Source organism: Branchiostoma floridae, chromosome 8 (assembly GCF_000003815.2).
Source record: "Branchiostoma floridae strain S238N-H82 chromosome 8, Bfl_VNyyK, whole genome shotgun sequence".
In the NCBI taxonomy this organism is placed as follows: Eukaryota; Metazoa; Chordata; class Leptocardii; order Amphioxiformes; family Branchiostomatidae; genus Branchiostoma; species Branchiostoma floridae.
This window is the reverse complement of record NC_049986.1, coordinates 8,411,452-8,430,555: the sequence shown is the minus strand read 5'-3', so window position 1 is coordinate 8,430,555 and position 19,104 is coordinate 8,411,452. Positions and strand designations below refer to the sequence as shown.

The window sequence follows — 19,104 nt, the reverse complement described above, 5'->3', positions numbered from 1 at the left end:
AAAGGGGCCCACAGAGTAAGCGCACTGCTAGCTTGCCATGCTGCTCGGTCGACTCTACATGATCCCCAGGTGTCTTCTCGGTGAGTGGTTCACAACCTACAGGACTATGGACGCACTATGGGGCAAGTTACTGAACATACTTGAGTGTCACCTGAAGTTAGCGCCTACGTGAAGGGTAAATACTACTACGGTATATATACAATTACGTTTCAGAGAGCTGTGAAATGCGTTGGTTAAGTGAGGGTTGACTTTTTTCATGTTATTCATTTGGACAAACTCAAAGAGTTATCATTAAGAGTATACACACAAACAAGTCAAAATGAAAAGTACCACAAATTTGGACAGTCAAGTTTATGATCAAGGAACATTTCAAAATCTGTGATGTTCTGACTTAGAGAAATTCATTAATTCTTTCAAGAGAATTAAAGCAAAAGTGATAAAAGGCAATTCCAAGACAATCTAAGCAATAACATTATGATTACATATGGCTCCACCCCTGAGGCGATGCCAAAAATGAATAATCTTTAAAAAAAAAACAGTGTGTGTTCAATAAGATTATCAAGGTCCATCATTCAACATTTAGCAATAAAACTTCTTTGTACCTATTCACGAAAAAACACCTTGTGCGAAATAAACTTCTTTGTCCACATCCTGAATAAACATTGGCGGGGATAACTTCTAATCTCTTTCACAATAAGCTGCAGACGACACATCAACAGCGTTCCTTGTTGCTAGGTTACCGATCAACACAAGGTTGCTGTGCACACTGGGTGTTTACATAACAGCAAGGTTTCCGTCCAAACATCCCACCTTCTGAGAACACACAACTTGTCCCACATACTACTCTTTTAAGTTATAAGTACTTTGTGATTCACATACTTGAAATTCTTCCTAAATAAAGCTTTTCTGTTCTTTTCATGCATGCACAGTGTATACATATACTTTTCCTTGCCAAAGAGCCACAAGCATTAAGTTATACCATTTAATTTAAAATTCCAAATTCTTATCAGCGTTATATTTTACTAACAATTTCTCATCTTACACATTTTGACAGTGTGTTTGAAAAAGATATCCCTAAATTCATATAAGCTTTGCATTGCTTTAATCTATTTTGATAGTCATTTAGAAAAAAGCATCCCCACTTACAGTGTCTATCATATGTGTCTTGTAAATATTTCTAGGCCAATTGTTACCATTATATTCAGATTTCAAAGGCTATTGGAAATTGTATACCTTCCCAATTCTACCTGAAACATGGTTAACTTTCTCTACCCATAGCCAGTTTGTGTTCATTTACTAAAAAGGAATAGTCAAGTATTGAAAGTAATAATAAAAGTTCCACAATTAGGAAAATATAAAAAAAGGTTGGAACAAGAAGAAAACAAGACAATTATAAAAACAAATTAACAAACTACACCTGAGATCTGAGAATATCTTAAGTTTAAGACTATCCCCTAAAAGTGCTTTGCTTATAAGTAATAGCTACATGTGTATAGGTTGCATCATGAACATTAATTTAGGGATATTCCATTTTCTGTTTCTGGAGGGGTGATGATTTTGTCATTATCCACTCCTTCATTTTCATTAGTGAATTCATTAACCATCCACATCCTAGTTTCTGATGAAATCTACACTTGTTTCTACCTTAAGTTTTCAATTTAGCATAAATATCTTAAAAAAGTACTTCATAAACAACGATATGATTTCAATAAAAGGGAAAACCTCTATCATGGATACAGCAGTCATTTGGTTTGATTTCAAGTTTCTAATACTGTTCAACTTACTAAAGTTTGTTCACCAAATCACAACTTTGTCATTTAAGTATATTTCTGCATGGCAATGGTTGTCAGTGCTAGCCTGGATGGCAGCAGTATAAGCTTTAATATGCTCCATACCACTGAAAGGTTACAATCAGTGGGAGTGGACTACAACTAGGATGACTGGCATCCAAGCTGTCATTGGTCTAGACCATGTAAAGTTAATTATGACCATGACTTCTGATTGGCTCATTGACTGATTGAATTAAGATAACCTAACTCTATTGTGTGCATTAAAAATTCCCATCATTTTTTCTCATTCTTTAAATATCTATTAGCCCTAATTCTTCAACTAGTTGGGAGCCTAAGAATTGTGACCAATGTATCACATAATACACATGTTAAGTGGGAAAGTGGAAGATATCACAAGCGTATTTTCCCGCTGACGATATCTTGGTACGCGGCAGAGTCGAGCGGCTTGTACGTTCCAGCGGACAAGTCCATGTAGTACATCTGGTCGGAGATGACGTCCGGGTTGAAGCCTTCTTTGCGTACGTCCGTTTTCTTCAACTTAAAGGTACCTGAAATGGAACAATAAATATGTCTTAGAGAAGAAAACATATCCCAATTCTAGATACTCAAGAAAATGATTTATAAACTTTTTTCTGTTTTGCAAATTTGTGTTGCATATACATGTTTATAGTTGGGCTCTTTGTCTTTCTCTGCTTCCAAAAAAGAAGTCAAACCCAACCTATCTATTTATCTATATCCAAACTGTATATAATCAACACAAATCGTACAATAAAGAAACATGACCACTCCATAAATCTGGTTTATTTGGAGAAGGTATGTGTTCGTGGAACTCTAGTTGTTTCTATCTACATTGTTTGTACCATGTACTTGAAATTAGCCTACGGGCCTGAACTTCAAAATAAACTTTCTGTATTGAATTGGTCTATAGGATTGGAATAATATGTTGTTTCAAAAATCAATAACATTTTATGTTCAATGGACAATATCCACACTGCTGGTTATTTGTGCATCAACACGGAGTAAACATTCCCCTTCTTGGGTAAATTTGAATTCCGAGGGTTCTCCAAAGCAAGCTCTGTCTATGGCAACCTAAATAAACAGGTCCAAACAATACCCATATACGTGCCCGTATCAACTCGTGAAGTGGAGTGGTGACAATAAGACGTTATCTCCAAGATTAAACTGTTCTATAAAGAGATGCCCCAGTCTTATGAACATTGACCTAAAGATGGTATTTCTTGGCAGAGCGTACTGTACAATCTCTTAGTATAGCTTACTTTTGAAAAACTTTCATGCTAAAAAATGCACTACATGTAGTTGTTTCTGAGTAATTAGGCCACATTGATTTGATTATATGGATGACATCCGCGCTCGCACCAATTTTCGGCCATTTCCAAAAAAAAAAAAAAGTTTTCGACCACACAATAAATTGTGCAAAGTAACTGTAAAATGAGCACAAATATTCCGTAGATTGAAAAAAAAAGTATTAGAAAACAGAATAACTAATGCCATTGAATGCCAAAATGAATCTAAAGTCAAAGAATAAGATGTGAAAGGACAGAAAGAAAAAAAATCTATTGTTGGTTGGGGGAGGTACCAGTACAGAAAATTCAGGTCCAGAGGATCATTTCCAGGTCCGGACATGAACCTGGACCTGATTGTCTGTGGAAACTTGAGAACTGGCAATACTCAAAACAATGGTAATTGGTCAATTTTGCTACAAATGAATCTGTTTGGTGGATTATTGGACTCCCACTGCATTTTAAAATCCCATCTCCAAGTAATAAAAGCTAACTGTCTCTGTACCTTTGACTGTAGAAACTTGGTACAATTGACTATAAACTCTACTTGACTTCGCTCTTGTTGTCTTCTTGGCCCCCCGGTTAGACCCCAAATGGCTGCCGACATAGTGTGTCCATTTTGTAATTGGCGAAACCTGTTCCTCTTTTTTTTTTCAGGTCTGTTTTTTTCGGATTGGTCCAAAAAGACAAAAATGTTTTGCACCCGTATGATGTACTGGTCCCTACACCTAACTGTTGATATACCATACTATGTGTGTTTAGTCCTAAGTTCAACCTTCCTGGCCACTTTGATTTCATACTGAAGGCAACTTTTTTTTTTGGCCAAACTTTTTTTTTATTCGCTCGCTCGCATCAGTTTTGGAGTTCCCGGAGGATGTCATCCATATAATAAAATCAACATGGCCTTATAAGGGGACAATTAGTAACATTCAATATTGGTGTTTTCTTTTATCTTTTGGGTTCCCTATATCCAATCTAAATCTGGATGTTTACCTAGTATGCTAGTTTATGGTACTCTCCACCTTTTGTGCAAAGACATCAATATTAGTCTAAATTATAACAACTGGAAGTCAAAATACCAATTTAGACATCGAGGAAACCTTACTAAGACTAGGGGTACTTGGGTGACATCTCCAGCTGTAGCAAAGCAGTACACATTGTACATACAACATACACATCTACTTCTAAAATCATTATGCTTCAGCTCAACTGAGGATGACAAAAGAAGATGAATTCTTGTTGTCCTTGAAGTTGTTTTTGACATTTAAAAGAAAGCAACCTGACAGACCTACAGTTTTGTAGAGTTGGTTGTCCATGGCAACCATAATAATTGCATGTCTTACAACCATCATCCCAGCATGTTCATTACATCTGTATTTACCACACTGTGAACATCTAGTATAACAACAGGTGTTGGAGAAACCCTAGATTGTTTTGCTCTGACAAACACGTACTACACTCGTCGCATAACAGCTGGCACTGAAAAGACTTGAAACCAATCACAACTTCTACACAATACAAAACAGTGTGTCTTTATTGTACTACAATGTACATTGTACAAAATGTACATAAAGTCTGGCAGTGACACTGTGCAGCGCTGGATATAATGTAACTGGGTGAACTTTTTTGTGAACCCAAAATTTGAGTTTGACTTGGGATGCAATGGTGAACCTACAGTTAGGTACATATTAAACATTATTTGTTCCTATATCTACACCTGTACAAAGAAGCGAGAAGATGTCGATCATAATGTTAGCTTAGTACCTTCAATTAGTTATATTGTATTTTGTTGTCCCTACATATGTCTGTTATGTCTGTTATCAGTGACCTGTACCTAGCCCGTCAAGGCATGAATGTACAATAAAGGTCTTTCATTCATTCATTCATTAAAGTACCATGAGTATAACAGGGTTTTAGCCAGCATCCGTCCTTCCGACCTTTGGCAGAAATTTGCTGCTGGGGGCAGACAAAAATTTTGCCCATTCCATCCTCCGTGACAGACAAAATCTGCATGTTAAGATATGAATTGAACTAAGCTGAGTCTACCAGCAAAATCTGCCCCTCAAAATAAAGAAAACGGCATTTAGAGGGTCAATATTTCAACATTTTCCCAATGGAACAAAATACCCCTGGACCCCTCTAGGGTCGTCGTGCCTTAGACAGGATTTCCATTCAAAATCTAAGGGACAGAAAAGCTTTGTACCAGTACGACAGACTGATACCCACCCCTAGTACCCAGGCTACAGAAGAAAGACAGTGAGGTCTGTAAATTGGTATTGTTAACGTTTTACGTAATGCTGTGAACCCAATTTTCTTCTGTGCCCCTAAATTTTGAGTCGCATTAGTGCACCAATTCCCAAAAATTAAGTTGGAGTCCTACAATGGTGTCCAGAAAAGATGATAGACCAGGGCACATACTTTCTACCAGGAGGCCTACATTTGTCTTAATTGCATGCATATACTGTAAACTTTGAAATCGTCACAGCAGTTTTATGTTCACATTCTTTCCTGTGAGTGCTCACCACACATTCTTTACCCCAAAAACATATGCTCTGTCTTCCATTATATTACCACAGTTGTTTCTTTCAAGCAAATGGTTGATCTTGACAATGCCGCAAATTCAAGCGCCGTGAATGTTCATAAACTTACGGTATCAAAACCTGTCATTAGCATAAATTCTAGTTACACAAGTGGTGGATCCAGATGGTTGGCATTTTGCATTTTTCCCATGACATAACTTGGGACAGAATGAATTTTTTTCAAGTTTCCGTATATCATATTCCATGCACTTTGAGTATTACCGGTAAAATAGGATAACTAGACTGGAACACTTCTCACAACATAAATAGCTTGTCTAGAGAGGATAAGTGAGTTTTGAAGTGAGACAGAGGACTGGTAGATAGAGTAATGTGGTGTAATCATTTAGTTGTTATCAGATAAGAGTGTTTTGGATGCATGTGCCACAAAACGTGCTGGGTCAATGCCCTCAAGTAACGTCTACTCCTATGGGGTTTTATAGTTATACTTTTTTTCTTGCATCATACTAATATGTACATGTACCATGTTAACAAGAACTGCAGATTCAGTCATTTTTTCAAGGACGTTATATAATGCCTTACGCAGCTTGCACCAATTGTAACAAAAAGAAGTGTTTAAGCCTAAAGGTGATATACCGTTTATGTGAAACAAACAGAGACAAATCCGTCTTCTGTTATTGTTGCTTTTTAGTGCAATGCAGCTTCGCTCACGTTTTTGGCCCAGCACACTGGCACACCCCTACTCTTCTTGGCAAGTACATTTGTAAGTTGGCTTCATTAAATATGTGCAGAGGCTTCTGCCTGAAGTTTCCTCATACACGGACAACCTTCTTTATGCCACCATCCAAAATGACTAATGCATTCCTAATTACAACATGTTCAAGCTGAAGATGACACTAGGATCGAACTCTGGCCCACAGATCCACCGAATTCTATCCAGATGACTAAACAGCTTGGTTGCGTTATCGCTTGCGCCACTGGGACATATGCTGTACTACATAGTATGACAGGCATGTCTTCAAGGTTAAAGGAAATGCTATTGAGAGGATATGACCACGACATGTTTTGTTCATGGGGAAAAATAACACAAACACCAGAATCCCTCATGTGAAACAGTCCTCATTCACATGGAACATACCACACTGTCAAGTTTACACACTTGTGTGACACACCAAATAAACATACACATGGCTGAGAATAATGTTTCCAACTCAGGCTAATCCCTACATGTAACCCCAAACATGACGGCCTTGCAGGAATTCGAAAATGTGCAAATGATATCAAGAAACACAAAGTTTTTCTTTATTTCACCAGCAAGACTAGAGTGACATTTTAGCTTGTATCTGATGATGTTTTTCCTACACATCCAGGGTTCTAGCTACATGTACCGTACGGTAGTGCTTTTTTAGCATAACAGGCCACTACGGTTAGTGACCACCATGCAAAAATGAGGACCACTACACTAATTTGGAAAATTTACTTGTACCGTACCCTTACAATGCCAAATTTTTACTTCACATTTTCAAAATCTCACCGTGCATGGAAGGGCCAAATCCCCCTTCCACACCATCCCCCAGATTGTTTGCTTTGCTTCTACTGTTATGCCAAAATAAAATCCTGGCTAGAACCCTGCATCCCTACTAGAAACCACAAGGGAATTGGAAAGGAGGATTCACTCTGCGACCTCATCCACACTACAAGCTGATGACATGCAATCCAATTTACCCATCACTAGGAAGACCTGTAAGCTGCTTGTATCCTTCTTTGTGATCACTCATAACCCCAGGAAATGAAGCAGTTTTAGTACAGTATTGAAACTGATGTCAATCGTATTATCAGTATGGACCAATACAAGGTTAGTTGGGATGATCTTAATGACATATGCATAAATAATTGACCTCTCAATTTACTACAGGGTAGGGTAATTTCTGACTGTCCAAGTCCAGTCTTTGTCAGGGAGCAATCCACTGCTCCTGTGATGTCATGTTATACATATAGAACATGTGACTCAGTGAGTGATGTATCATATGCTAGACAAAAACTACAAAGACTGGAGTTAAACAGATAAAAATTAAGGTTGCCAGTAGTCCAATTTTTGTGTTGGAAATAAGGCCATGTTGACTTGAATACATGGATGACATCCCCACTAGCATCATTTTCAGTCATTTCCAAAAATAGATAAAAATATTTCGACCATACTGTAAATCATACAAAGCTGCTATAAAATGAGCAAATATACCGTTATGCTGTATCTTGCAAAAAATATCAAAAACAGCTGTTAATGTCATAGAATGCCAAAGTCGAAGTCAAAGAAGAAGATGTGAACAAAAATAAAAAATGTATTGTTCAGTATGATACCATATATACTCTGTGTTCAGTCACAGTTCAACCTTCCTTAGATTTCATAAAGAAGGCAGCTTTTTTTGTGGCAAACTTTTCTTATTCGCACACTCGCACCAGTTTTTGGGTTCCCAGAGGATGTCATCCATATAGTTTACTCAAATCAACATGGCCTAGGGGTTATATGAATATAAATTTTCAAGTTATGAAATAAATTCTCACCTGTAGTGTCCACATTCTTGGTGAGTCTGAGGAACATGGGGATGGCATACCCAGGCAGGGCCTGCTTCAAACTGCTGGCCAGCTTCTTCAGGTCTAGGGAGTTGTTCTGGTCTGCTACAGCTGCCATGCCTGCTCGACCCTCCAGGCCTACAAGCAGTTTGGAGAAAATTTACGAACAGTCTACTGTACACATATTCATGAAGATACAGTTTTGCTATGCTATAATGTAGAAACCAAATACAAGTATACATATGATATCAAGGAGATATCCTTGTAAATATGTTTTTTGACTGAGTCCTGTCTGTGATGCTTTCTTTTCTAGTAGCTTGAACTATAGATCAATCCGGTGTATATACAGAGTGTGTATGCAATGCGTTCTTCTCAATTGAGAAAATCAAACTGCAGTACTTCCTTTTATTGCTTGGAATCTCTATTCACAATGCACATATCAGCAAACAATATGTGTCCCTGTAGCTGTACCATATAAAATTACATAGTACAGCATGTACTTTTTTGTTGGGATATAAGAAAAAAACTTCTTCTTTATGTTGCTAGAGTTTTCTATTAATAATTGAGCTCCGCTGGAGTCAACAACACTGCAGTTCATCGTTCAGTTGCTAGAGGTCTCTGTCCACACACATACCTGGAACCTCCACCCCGTACACCACAGTGTCCCTGTGGTCCAGTAGTCTGCTCACGGCGCCCTCCACCTCCATGGTGGACACGTTCTCGCCCTTCCAGCGGAAAGTGTCGCCCGACCGGTCCCTGAAGTACAGGAAGCCCAGTTCGTCCATCATCAGGACGTCACCTGAAATGAACGCGAAATCAAGAAAAGTCGTAAACAATTTCCGCAAACTACAAAGCAAACAGAAATCTCATTTCGTATGTCAAATTTAAGGACATAATGTTGTAGTAATTTGGATAAATTACAAACTTTCACCAATTCTTATTCGGAAGAGGAGATAATATTCAGTCTGAAACTTAGAAATAAAGTTACAAAAACTGCAACAACATGAAAATCAACAGCTGCAGTACTCCCTTGCATTGCTAGAGTATTGTTTGCGGTTTTGGCGGTGGCGCTGCGAATGTAAAACCACCACGAAAGTTTTTCCATAATAGTTTTCACTACAGTCGATGGTGCTACCGCGAACTTCAAACCACCGCGAACACTCCATTTTCCTGCCACCGCAAAAATAAATACCAGTGCATTTACAGTGGTTGTAAATAATATCAATGATAAAAACTAAAAATTAATACAAGTCAAAGGAAATATTATTTCATAGGTTGAATCAGACAAGGATTAATAATGATAGATTGGATAAAAGACAAACTTTCAAACGTTTGGAAAAAAGAGACGATATTCAGTCTGTAACATTCATGCAAACTGACAACATGCAAATTGACAGCTGTAGTACTCCCTTGCATTGCTAGAGGTCACTACCAACAATAACTACACATTGACATGAAACTTTGCACGAGAAAGAAACAGTAACAAAATACTAGCCAAGAACATGACTGTAAGTCTTAAGATAAACAATTGTTACCTATCATTGTTTAGAAATAGCCAACACTACTATGAGAGAAGTCTCTTTTTACAATAATATTTATCACTCATTGTCACATGTTAATGTATGTTCCCTATGTTTCTACCATGTACTTGCAATTAGCCTCTGGGCATAAACTTGCAAATAAACTTCATTATTAGTCAAGCATACAATATCTAAAGATACATTTGTATGTGTATTTCATAGATAAAAACACAATCAATCAAACAAATAAACTGACCTGATAAGAAAGCCATATCTCCTTTCTTGAAGACATCATAGGCTATCTTTTTCTTAGTAGCCTGCTTGTCAGCATACCCATCATACTCCCTCATGGGGTCCCCCTGTATAATCTTCCCTACAAGCTCTCCACATTCACCTGCGGTTAGGAAAGAAGAACATTATGATAGAGCACTCTTCAAATCTCTACCTGACAGAAGAGAGTTTTGAACAAAGGCATGTAGTAGGGCTGGATACTGGTACAAAAAATTCAGGTACAGGACCGGTTCAGAGATTTGCAAAATAAAGAGAGATTTTCTAATTGGCAACAGATTAACATCAGGACTCAGACACTATCCAGGGCTCGAAATTCATTTTTGGGAATAGGTGCACTGGTGCACCCGAACTAGAAAATTGGGTGATTTTTGGGTGCACCGCATAAAATAAAGTAGAATATCAGAATAACCTAATTGCAAACCTACTAAATTAGTAATTTGAACGGAGCTCTTCAGAAATCGGAAGTAGACGTCAAGAATATGTTGTTTACTTAGTATACAGACATCTCAACATACATAAGCCTGTGACAATACTTGGGTGCACCCACAGAAAATAATTGGGTGCACAGCTCCAATTTTGGGTGCACCTCGGTGCACAAAACCCCATTATTTCGAGCCCTGCTATCTATTGTTTTGAATAATATATTGTGTGTATACAATACATTACAATGACTGTTAGTTTCATTAGATTCCTGTACTTCCATGACATATCCAAAATTCCATGCTCATCTGTACAAAGACCATGTTCCATACACAATGTTGTGTTGATGCATGCCATTGTATGTGACTAGACTGGTAGAGTGTTGGGCTCGGAAACCTAGAGGTCTCGAGCTCGATACCCGCCGTGCCCCCGATATTGTGCCCTTGGGAAAGGCACTTCCCTTCCTCACTTCACCCAGGTGTAAAATTGGGTACCTGACTGCATTAAAACACTACCTTTACCGTCTGTCTGTACTTTGTATGTTAAAATAAGTTACTAAACTTGAGTGCAGTACCACATTGTCATGGTCTGTCCGAAAGCACCAAAGAAACGTGGTGTTGATTTTCCTACCAGCCTGTGCGGGGATACAGAGTCCGTCAGGCCCCCTGAGTAGCTCCCCTGTCCCCTCATCCACCCTCACCAGTCTGATGGGGTAGAACCAGGGCACGATGGCAGAGTTGAACCCACACGCTCCAATTTTACCTGCAATACAGGTAATAAATCATTAATACCTAGGTAGTAATAGGAAGATATATAGCACATGTTATTTCCAAGTGTTCATGTAACCACGCAACATAGGATGGCAGAGTTAAAACCACACGCTCCAACTTTCCCTGCAATAAAAGATAATAGAGCATTAATACCTAGGTAGCAATAGGAAGATATGTAACACATTTTATTTCCAAGTGTTCATTTAACCATGCAACATAGGATGGCAGAGTTAAAATCACATGCTCCTACTTTCCCCACAATACAGATGACAATGAAGTTTATTGCATATTCATACCCCATGGATAATACAGTAAGTGGCATACAAAGAGAATGATAGGTAAGCTATGCTTTGACCTACTTATATCTTATATTTTAAATACTTCTTCCCTTAGCTTGTGTTTACACAATTTCTCGCTGGCTGGGGTTAATGACCCCCTCCCCGAGAGGCGGCAATTGTAGGGCCGGCCGCTTGGGGTGCGAATTTATTCAGGCTACTTCTTCCCTGTTCTTACAACATGTAGATGAACTTACAAGATTCTTCTATTACATTTACATCGTAGTTAGCTGATAACATTAGATATTTGAACAAGTCTTCCTTAGATATTTGAACACTATTCCCTGCATTCTGAGGGCTAAATCTGATAAATGAAGCATTTTTTTACCTTTGTTACAAAACAAGAGCCAAGCCCCGGGCCGCTATGCTGGTTTAAACAGTGTATTGGCCCAAATCACAGCATAGGGGACTCAAATCACAGCATAGGGGACTCAAATCACAGCATAGGGGATGCAAATCACAGCATAGGGGATGCAAATCACAGCATAGGGGATGCAAATCACAGCATAGGGGATGCAAATCACAGCATAGGGGATGCAAATCACAGCATAGGGGATGCAAATAACAGCATAGGTGACTCAAATCACAGCATAGGGGACTCAAATCACAGCATAGGGGATGCAAATCACAGCATAGGGGATGCAAATCTCAGCATATGGGATACAAATCTCAGCATATGGGATACAAATCTCAGTGTAGTTGCTCCCTATGCTCAACTGCACTGGCGAGAACCCTGATACTAGTCCTGAAGCCTTACCTGGTACGTTGGCGATGTTTACGTTTCCTTCTGTGGCTCCGTACAGTTCTGCTACTTGCTTGATGCCGAACCTCTCCATGAAGTGTTCCCAGTTGCGCGCCCGTAGCCCCTGCCCCAGGGCCACGCGTACGCGGTGCTGCGTCTCCGCAGGGCGCGAAGGCTGCGCCAGTAGGTATCTGCAGATTTCACCAATATACTGGATAACCTGGTACACAAATAAACATGAAGAAAAGTGGTTAAACAATGCAAAACAAGAACAGTCTTTAGGCCTAGGAAAGTTTTCTGTTTCCCTACCTATCATATAAAAACTGCTGTCCCTAGACTTTTTTTGGGGTGTTGGACATTTTTATTCAGCCTGCTTTCTACTCATGTAAAAAGCTGCTATCTAATGAAGGATGTATCAACAAATTTGTAACCATTGTCACGATTGTGCAAAAAATTTTGACGTCAGAAATATATATATCAAGTGTCCTCATGCATTTCACTTTTACTTTGTTAAAGTTTAAACTGTATTGTTTTTTGTTTTGATAATCCCTACCTACCGTCCCTAATTTTTTGAGGACTGAAACAGAAAAACACAACATTTTTTCCTCGGCCTTACTTTTTAAAACTGATATTGATAAATGTTTGTTTTACCATGATTTTTTACTCAATGATAAATGGAAATATGGACTTTGCCGTGTGTTTCTTGTGTGTTTTCGGATATTTGTCAGCTTTGATTGCAATAATAAATGGGTAGGTTTCATCATGATGATCATCATCATCGGTCTATATGCCTACACACAATGGGGCTATACCGCCCCTTACGGGGTGATACACCCTTTTGCTGGCCAATTACAAGACGGAAATGTGCCAGGTCTCCCGTCCGGGTGAAAAGGCTTGGGATATTCAATGGTCAAGGTCGATTTCGAACCCCCCCCCCCCCCTGGGGCCAAACTTTGTACTGTAGAGTATGTACCCACTGTAGAGTCTATACCACCTAGTAGTGTCTGTACCCCCATAGCATCCGTACCCCTTGTTGCACCTGTACCCCTTGTTGCACCTGTACCCCTTTTATTGTTCGTACCCCAGCAATCTCCATACCCCCTTTAGTGTCTGCACCTCCTTTAGTATCCGTACCCTCTGCAGTGTCCGTACCCCTGTACTGTCTGTACCCCCTGTAGTGTCTGATTATAAGATAAAGTTATCTTATATTAAGTTATAATCAGAATCATTAAATATTATGTGCAATGTACACATTGTAACAGGGTTGTAGCCAGCCTGAAATCATTTTTCGCGCCCTTGATTTTGAATCCTAACGAGCGCTCAAAGCACAAGACGTTGCGCCAAGGTGCAACGTTCCTAGGGGAGTCCTGGGGTATGCTCCCCCTGAAAACTTTGAAATCTAGACCCTCTGAAATGCTATTTCCTGCATCTTGAGGTGTAAATTTCGCTGGTAGACTAAGCTGTTCAACGGCATCTGTCTTGGTAAAATATCACACAAGGGAGACAGTTGTTTTTACATATCTACATATCGACTTTTGTCCACGACAGAGGACGGAATGGGCAAAATTATTTTCCGTCCCGAGCTGCAAAATTCCGTCATAGGACGGCCGCTGGCTACAACCCTGCATTGTAAGTCAAAAAGGTTAATACATTCCATCTACTTACAGTACAGTTATATTTGACACAGTCATCCCAAAAGTTGCTTGCTGAGAACTTCCTTCTCACAGCGACCGTCATCCCGAAGATGAGTGCCTGCCCTACCCCGAGGATCCCGCCCGCCGTGTGGTACAGCGGTAGCGTACAGTACACCACGTCGTCTTTACGCAGTCCGAACAAGTGGTGGACGGCGTTGGCCATGTAGAAGTAACGACTGTTTTTCACGACCGCCGCTTTGGGTAAACCAGTCGTGCCGGAGGTGTAGATATATAGAAGAGTGTCTGTGGAAATAAAGTGTTTTATGATACTTCTAATGGATGGAAAAGAACTGAATTTCTTTCCAGTACTTTTTCCTAATCTTCATCGACTGTCTATCTATCGGCAATTCAAATATCATTAAAAGCCAATAGTACACAATCATGCATATGTTCAATATCTGTTCAATATCTGTAAACTTAACAAAGAATACTAGTATAAGTCTTTCGACCTGAAACAAAAACCACTGAGAATTTTCAGAAGTTTTTGCCATGTCTGTCGCCATATTGGTGTGCCTATTTGCATTTCTGGTGGATCATAGCCAAACTTAAGTCTTTCTGCCTCTCTTAAATAACCACTATGAAATGTCCCCAGCAAAAGGAGAGAATTTCAGAAGAATACTCAAAAACCTGCCATTGAAGCACAAAAATGCTGTGAGATACAATCCATTGATATGCAAATACGGACACCAACATGGCAGTTAGCAGCTGCCTGCTTCATTGACAGCTGAAAACATACTATAATCTGTAGGCAAATGGTTTACCGTTGAAGGTAGCTTTTTCTGTGATGGCCATTGGTGGGGGGAGTTTGGGGGCGCTGGCGACCTCTGGGTCCAGGTCGGTGTACGATACGATGGCGCGCATGGACGGACGTCCCTGGCAGTACAACTGGAGGTCCTTATTCAGCAGCGACCGGGACTTTACCACCGCTGTTGGGGGTAAGGCGATAACGTGAGGTATAAAATTTAGGCCACAGCAAGTAAATTTTCTGGATGACATCCGCGCGCTCATTAATTTTTGCCTGATTTCAGAAAAAAAAACAAGAATTTTTTTCTTCTTCGGAGATGGTCAACATGACAAGAAAGTACATTAATGGGAAAGTATGTTGTGCTAGAGCCTAATGATTGTACTTGTAGAAGTAACATTAGCAAGGTAGCCATGACTGTAGTTATAGAAGTGAAACCAGCTGGATAGTTGGAAAAGTGGCACCACTATGGAAGTCATAAGTGAAGTTGCCAACTTGGTAAGTGATACCAGTCTACCACACTAGTGTTACTTTTTACTACACTAGTTCACTTCTTTAATACAGGAATGAATGATTTGTCGTCAGTACTACCATCTTTTGTCACCTTAACTCTTCTTACAACATTTATGGTGTCTATTTTGAAAATTTAGCCATCTTGGTTTTTTTTACCCATCTTGTTTTTTTTTGCCCTATCTCACTATTTTTGCAGTCTGCTGAGGATGTCATCCATAAAATTTACTTGCTGTGGCCTTAGGTGAAATATCATGGCGCCATAAGATCTGTACAGCTCTGTCCCATACTAGGATTTCTCAAAAAAACCAAACATGTTGTAGAACTGAGAAATTGCTTACAAGACAACCATACTGCACTGACTAAGTGTTCTTCTGAGACTGATATCCATAGATACAATCGTCTTTGCTTCAAAATTGTTATTTCATTGTGTTTTGTGGAAATTTTCAGGAGATTTTGTGGTGTTTTCAATTTGTAGCTGAAACAATTCAGAACTGCATTTGTCATACTTCAAAGATGCATATTTGAGGAGTCCTGAAATCACATTTCAGAGGTAACAGAAAAAAATTTTCAAATGTAAAAATTTTACCGTAAATTTCACTGAGAGATAAGTATAACACGTACCTTCGAAAAGCTCCGCCCCAAATATGAGTGCCTTTGCCTGTGACACATTGATACAGTGTGCCAAGGACTCCATTCGCAAGTTGAAGTTGATCAGGGCAGCTACGACCCCAATCTTCGCCAGGCCCAACCAGATGGCTACAAACACGGGCCTGGATTCCATGTACAGGGCCACGACGTCCCCACTGCCGTACCCCATCTGGCTGAAGTAGTTCCCAACGGCATTGGAATATTCGTCCAGTTCTTGGAATGTCCACACCTGGTCTTCGTACAGGAAAGCAACCTGGAAAAAGGAGGAAACATGGAGAATGTAAAAACTTCATCATGTTTTCTTTTTCATCATTGATAAAACTGAGATGGGGAGGGGGGTGTACAAGCTTAGTTACTGTAAGTTGCAACCTGTTTCCTGTTTCCCAAACTACCCTAGAAAAGCTGACTATCTTAGCCTTTTTCTTTTGTGTGGGCAGTGTACTAGTCACATAGTTTTCAGTTAGAATTTTTATTCGGCCTCCTTCCTACTCAAGTAAAAAAACATAGGATAAATTTATGTATCCAAAGATTTGTAATAGTTATGCACAAAATTAAAGCTTGACATTGTAAATATAAAACTTAAAAGTCCTTAATATGTATTTCAGTTTTGCCTTGTTAAACTGTGTTGTATCACTAGAGTCTCAGGCCAAAGTCTAAAAAAAAAGAAAGTTAGACTAAAAAATAACAATCCCTACCTACCAATCCTAATGTTTTCAGGACAGGAAACACAATATTTTTTCTGGGCCTTACTCTATTTATATGACAGGCTCCCCCTGTACCTTGTTGGGATGCCTGGCCACTGTCTCCCTGAACATGTCTGGAATGGTGGTCTTGTTCCTCGCATGTTTCTTCATTGCCATCTTGAACTTCAGCAGGCTTGTCAGCGCACTGTGGAAACGATATGGATTTATCAGTATGACCTTATTGTACATGACCTGATTACAGTACAGGGCTCGAAATTGGAGCTGTGCACCCAATTATTTTCTGTGGGTGCACAGGTTGCACCCAAATATATTCTTAGGTTTGTGTATGTAAAGATTTCAAAGTATACTAGTATACAACATATTCTTGACATTTAAGTTAGAAAGATGATAGAAATGTCTGTCATGGTACTTGTTTAAGAATTTGATAGCTTGTAACTAGGTTTCATTATTAGGTTATTACTTAAATTTAAGTGGTGCACCCAAAAATTTTTAGTGCACCCAATTTTTTAAGCTGGGTGCACCAGTGCACCTAATCCCAAAAATGAATTTCGAGCCCTGCAGCACATGTACATTAACATTGTATTCTGTTTTGTATAAGATTGACCTTTGGACTCAACCTTTTGTATCTTCCTCAATAACAAAAATCAACAGACATGGAATCAAATCTTGCATAAAAATGCTGACATTTCTATGTATATATACCATTCTGAAGTACTTTCAAAATGATCCAGTGTTCAAGCCAGCATGGTTGAGCATAGGGGGCACTATACTGTGATTTGTATCCCCTACACTCACTGTGATTTGTATCCCCTTTACTGTAATTTGGACCCTATGTTCAGTTTCATGCACAGTAAGGGACTTTTCTGTTGTTATGTAAGTACAGTAAGAAGGTAAAAATGTAGGCTTCATTTCATTAAATTTGGCCCTCAAAATGCAGGAAAGTTTTCCCAAAGGTTATATCCTGGACCCTAGAACAAATTTTCTGGGGGAGGATGTCCACCGGTTTCTCTATAAAACTGAGAAGTCTGCGCTGCTTGCCATGTGTCATCGTCACCCTAAGATGCCCCTATACACGTATATGCTTTGAAAAAACGCTGTGGCTATTGACACACTCAGTGTGCCACACTCAGTGTGCCAATAGCCAAACAGGCTATTGACACACCGAGATGCCAGTCAGCCAATCAGAGCTTATAACATGCCTTTCCGGCAATATTTTACACAAGCAATAGTTGATTAGACATTGTTCGGAAGATTAGACATTGGAATCTTTGAATCTTGGAATGAACGGACGTATTCAAGTTATGCCCTACATTTGGATACCTGTTAATACAGCCTTCATCGTGTATGTATGGCGTAGCACAGTGGATAGAGCGTTGACCCGGGAATTCCTGATAACAGCTCCGACCCGGTTCGAGTCCGCGCCGGAGTTTTTTTAATTTTTTTTTTTTTTCAATTTTTCTTGTCCCTTTTTAAACATCCATTTGATATAAGAATATTTTATACATAAACAACTTTTAAAGTTTCTGTTAACATCATAAACAAAAAATAACACTGACCACAAAACATGTCATAAATTTTCGGCCGTGTGGTTCCGGCGCTATCGGCAGCGACTCGGAAGAATATTTCTTTCACATTAAAAATAATGGAGGTAAAACAACAACTATAACTTCACTTCCTTAGTGATATAAGTTTTAAGGCCGAAAATTCTCCAATACGGCAGGAATTCGTCGGTAAACACAGCTGAAAACGTGTTCCTAACCGATCCAACATGGCTGCCATGATCACATGTGGTGACAGTAAAACTAGCACCCTATATGATAGCAGATTCCGATGTTTAAAATTGTGCCGTAAACACGTGAAAAAGATCGTATTTTGGGTTGATAATGGACACAGGATGCCATTTGTATTTTTCAGAGTGTTGATTGTCAAATATAATCGTAAGATTTCCTCATTTTAGTGGTTTCTAGCACTGGGTGTGTCAATAGCCTCGCTCTTGAAAAAATCCTAATGAAAACCTTGGATGAACCCTAATACAAAAAAAAAAAAACGTGACCAAGAGTTTGAACTGGTTAGGTATCAGGGAGTAGATTAGATATTAACTAAAATCAACAACGGTAAAATCACTGTTCATGCAAAGATTTTTGACACTCGGATATTCATGAACCTTCTGCAAATTAGCTTCCATAAGCATAATCAATATCAATCATAATCAGGAACGACTTATTTCTAAACATGAAAGGAGTAAACTATCATAAGAATGTCACATGGTTGTATGTTTATTATCTATAGTTCAGGCAGCGATCAAAGTAGCCGGGGCGACTAGAAACGAAAAACTTATTTAATTTTAATATAATATACAGGATGTTTTTGTTTCTAGTCGGGGCGGAACGTATTGGACTAAAAAGTATTTGCGTATCCGTTCCGTGGAGATACCTTTTCCTCCGGTTTTTTGCACGTCCCCGGCTTCCCTGGAGTCTTGCACACCGCGCCGCGGTGTTCGCGATCTCCACTTTCCCCAAAGTAGCC

General features: G+C 39.2%; 1 protein-coding gene across 1 annotated transcript in view; it reads right to left on the bottom strand.

Annotated features, from left to right (window-relative positions):
- Window positions 1-336: 336 nt before the first annotated feature.
- LOC118420863 (long-chain fatty acid transport protein 4-like) overlaps window positions 337-19,104 on the bottom strand; it is a 19,330-nt gene continuing 562 nt past the window's right edge. Inside the window, exons 2-11 of the mRNA XM_035827910.1 lie at window positions 16,654-16,762; window positions 15,848-16,127; window positions 14,733-14,897; window positions 13,943-14,214; window positions 12,293-12,497; window positions 11,061-11,192; window positions 9,976-10,113; window positions 8,834-8,998; window positions 8,191-8,337; window positions 337-2,338 (exon numbers count right to left, since the gene is read on the bottom strand). Coding sequence (XP_035683803.1) covers window positions 2,181-2,338; window positions 8,191-8,337; window positions 8,834-8,998; window positions 9,976-10,113; window positions 11,061-11,192; window positions 12,293-12,497; window positions 13,943-14,214; window positions 14,733-14,897; window positions 15,848-16,127; window positions 16,654-16,762 — 1,771 coding nt within the window. The 3' untranslated portion in view covers window positions 337-2,180. The remainder of the gene's footprint in view (window positions 2,339-8,190; window positions 8,338-8,833; window positions 8,999-9,975; window positions 10,114-11,060; window positions 11,193-12,292; window positions 12,498-13,942; window positions 14,215-14,732; window positions 14,898-15,847; window positions 16,128-16,653; window positions 16,763-19,104) is intronic.